Genomic DNA, 1,365 nt, shown 5'->3' on the forward strand with positions numbered 1-1,365 from the left:
GTGGCAGGAGGAGGAGAGCAAAGCTACTGAGCCAGCGAGGAGTGAAGCTGAACCTGGCCTCACACGCTCCTAGAGGACCACCTCCTGAGACAGAGTTCTTTTTCCCCCTTCTTCTTCTTTCTCCAAGCTCCCCTCCTGCCCTCCCTCCCTGCCCAGTACAATGCATTCTTGAGTGGCAGCGTCTGGACTCCAGGCAGCCCCAGAGAACCGGAGCAAGCCAAAGAGAGAGGACTGGAGCCAAGACACTCTGGTGGGGGAGCTTGGATGCCTGGCTTCCTTTGAGGACATCTTTGGAACGAGGGTGGCTTTGGGGTGGGGAGTTGTGCTGCAGGGAATCCAGCCAGGCCCCAAGATGGACACTTCTGGGCACTTCCATGACTCCGGGGTGGGGGACCTGGATGAAGACCCCAAGTGCCCCTGTCCATCCTCCGGGGATGAGCAGCAGCAGCAGCAGCCGCCGCCGCCACCAGCACCAGCACCCCCAGCAGCCCCCCAGCAGCCCCCAGGACCCCCGTTGCAGCCTCAGCCTCCGCAGCTTCAGCAGCAGCAGCAGCAGCAGCAGCAGCAGCAGCCGCATCCCCTGTCTCAGCTCGCCCAACTCCAGAGCCAGCCCATCCACCCCGGCCTGCTACACTCCTCTCCCACTGCTTTCAGGGGCCCCCCTTCATCCAACTCCACCGCCATCCTCCACCCTTCCTCCAGGCAAGGCAGCCAGCTCAATCTCAATGACCACTTGCTTGGCCACTCTCCAACTTCCACAGCCACAAGTGGGCCTGGTGGAGGAGGCCGGCACCGGCAGGCCAGCCCCCTGGTGCACCGGCGGGACAGCAACCCCTTCACAGAGATAGCCATGAGCTCCTGCAAGTACAGCGGTGGGGTCATGAAGCCCCTCAGCCGGCTCAGCGCCTCCCGGAGGAACCTCATCGAGGCTGAGCCCGAGGGCCAGCCCCTCCAGCTCTTCAGCCCCAGCAACCCCCCGGAGATCGTCATCTCCTCCCGGGAGGACAACCATGCCCACCAGACCCTGCTCCATCACCCCAATGCTGCCCACAACCACCAGCACGCCGGCGCCACCGCCAGCAGCACCACCTTCCCCAAAGCCAACAAGCGGAAAAACCAAAACATTGGCTATAAGCTGGGACACAGGAGGGCCCTGTTTGAAAAGAGGAAGCGACTGAGTGACTATGCTCTGATTTTTGGGATGTTTGGAATTGTTGTTATGGTGATAGAGACCGAGCTCTCTTGGGGTTTGTACTCAAAGGTAGGGGCTGCAGTTTCTCTTTATACCTTGAACAAAAGGAATATGTAGGTAGCAAGAGAGAGAGGGAGAGAGAGAGCGCGCGAGTTGGGGGGGGGGGGGGGGGG

At 61.3% G+C, this 1,365-nt stretch overlaps 1 protein-coding gene across 2 annotated transcripts in view; it reads left to right on the top strand.

Moving 5' to 3' along the window:
* The first annotated feature begins 352 nt into the window (after nucleotides 1-352).
* KCNN3 (potassium calcium-activated channel subfamily N member 3) overlaps nucleotides 353-1,365 on the top strand; it is a 174,535-nt gene continuing 173,522 nt past the window's right edge. For both annotated transcript variants that reach the window (XM_007457987.1, XM_007457988.1), the window contains exon 1: nucleotides 353-1,261. In XM_007457987.1, coding sequence (XP_007458049.1) covers nucleotides 353-1,261 — 909 coding nt within the window. The remainder of the gene's footprint in view (nucleotides 1,262-1,365) is intronic.

The sequence above is a fragment of the Lipotes vexillifer genome, unplaced genomic scaffold (assembly GCF_000442215.2).
Source record: "Lipotes vexillifer unplaced genomic scaffold, Lipotes_vexillifer_v1.1 scaffold238, whole genome shotgun sequence".
Classification (NCBI taxonomy): domain Eukaryota; kingdom Metazoa; phylum Chordata; class Mammalia; order Artiodactyla; family Lipotidae; genus Lipotes; species Lipotes vexillifer.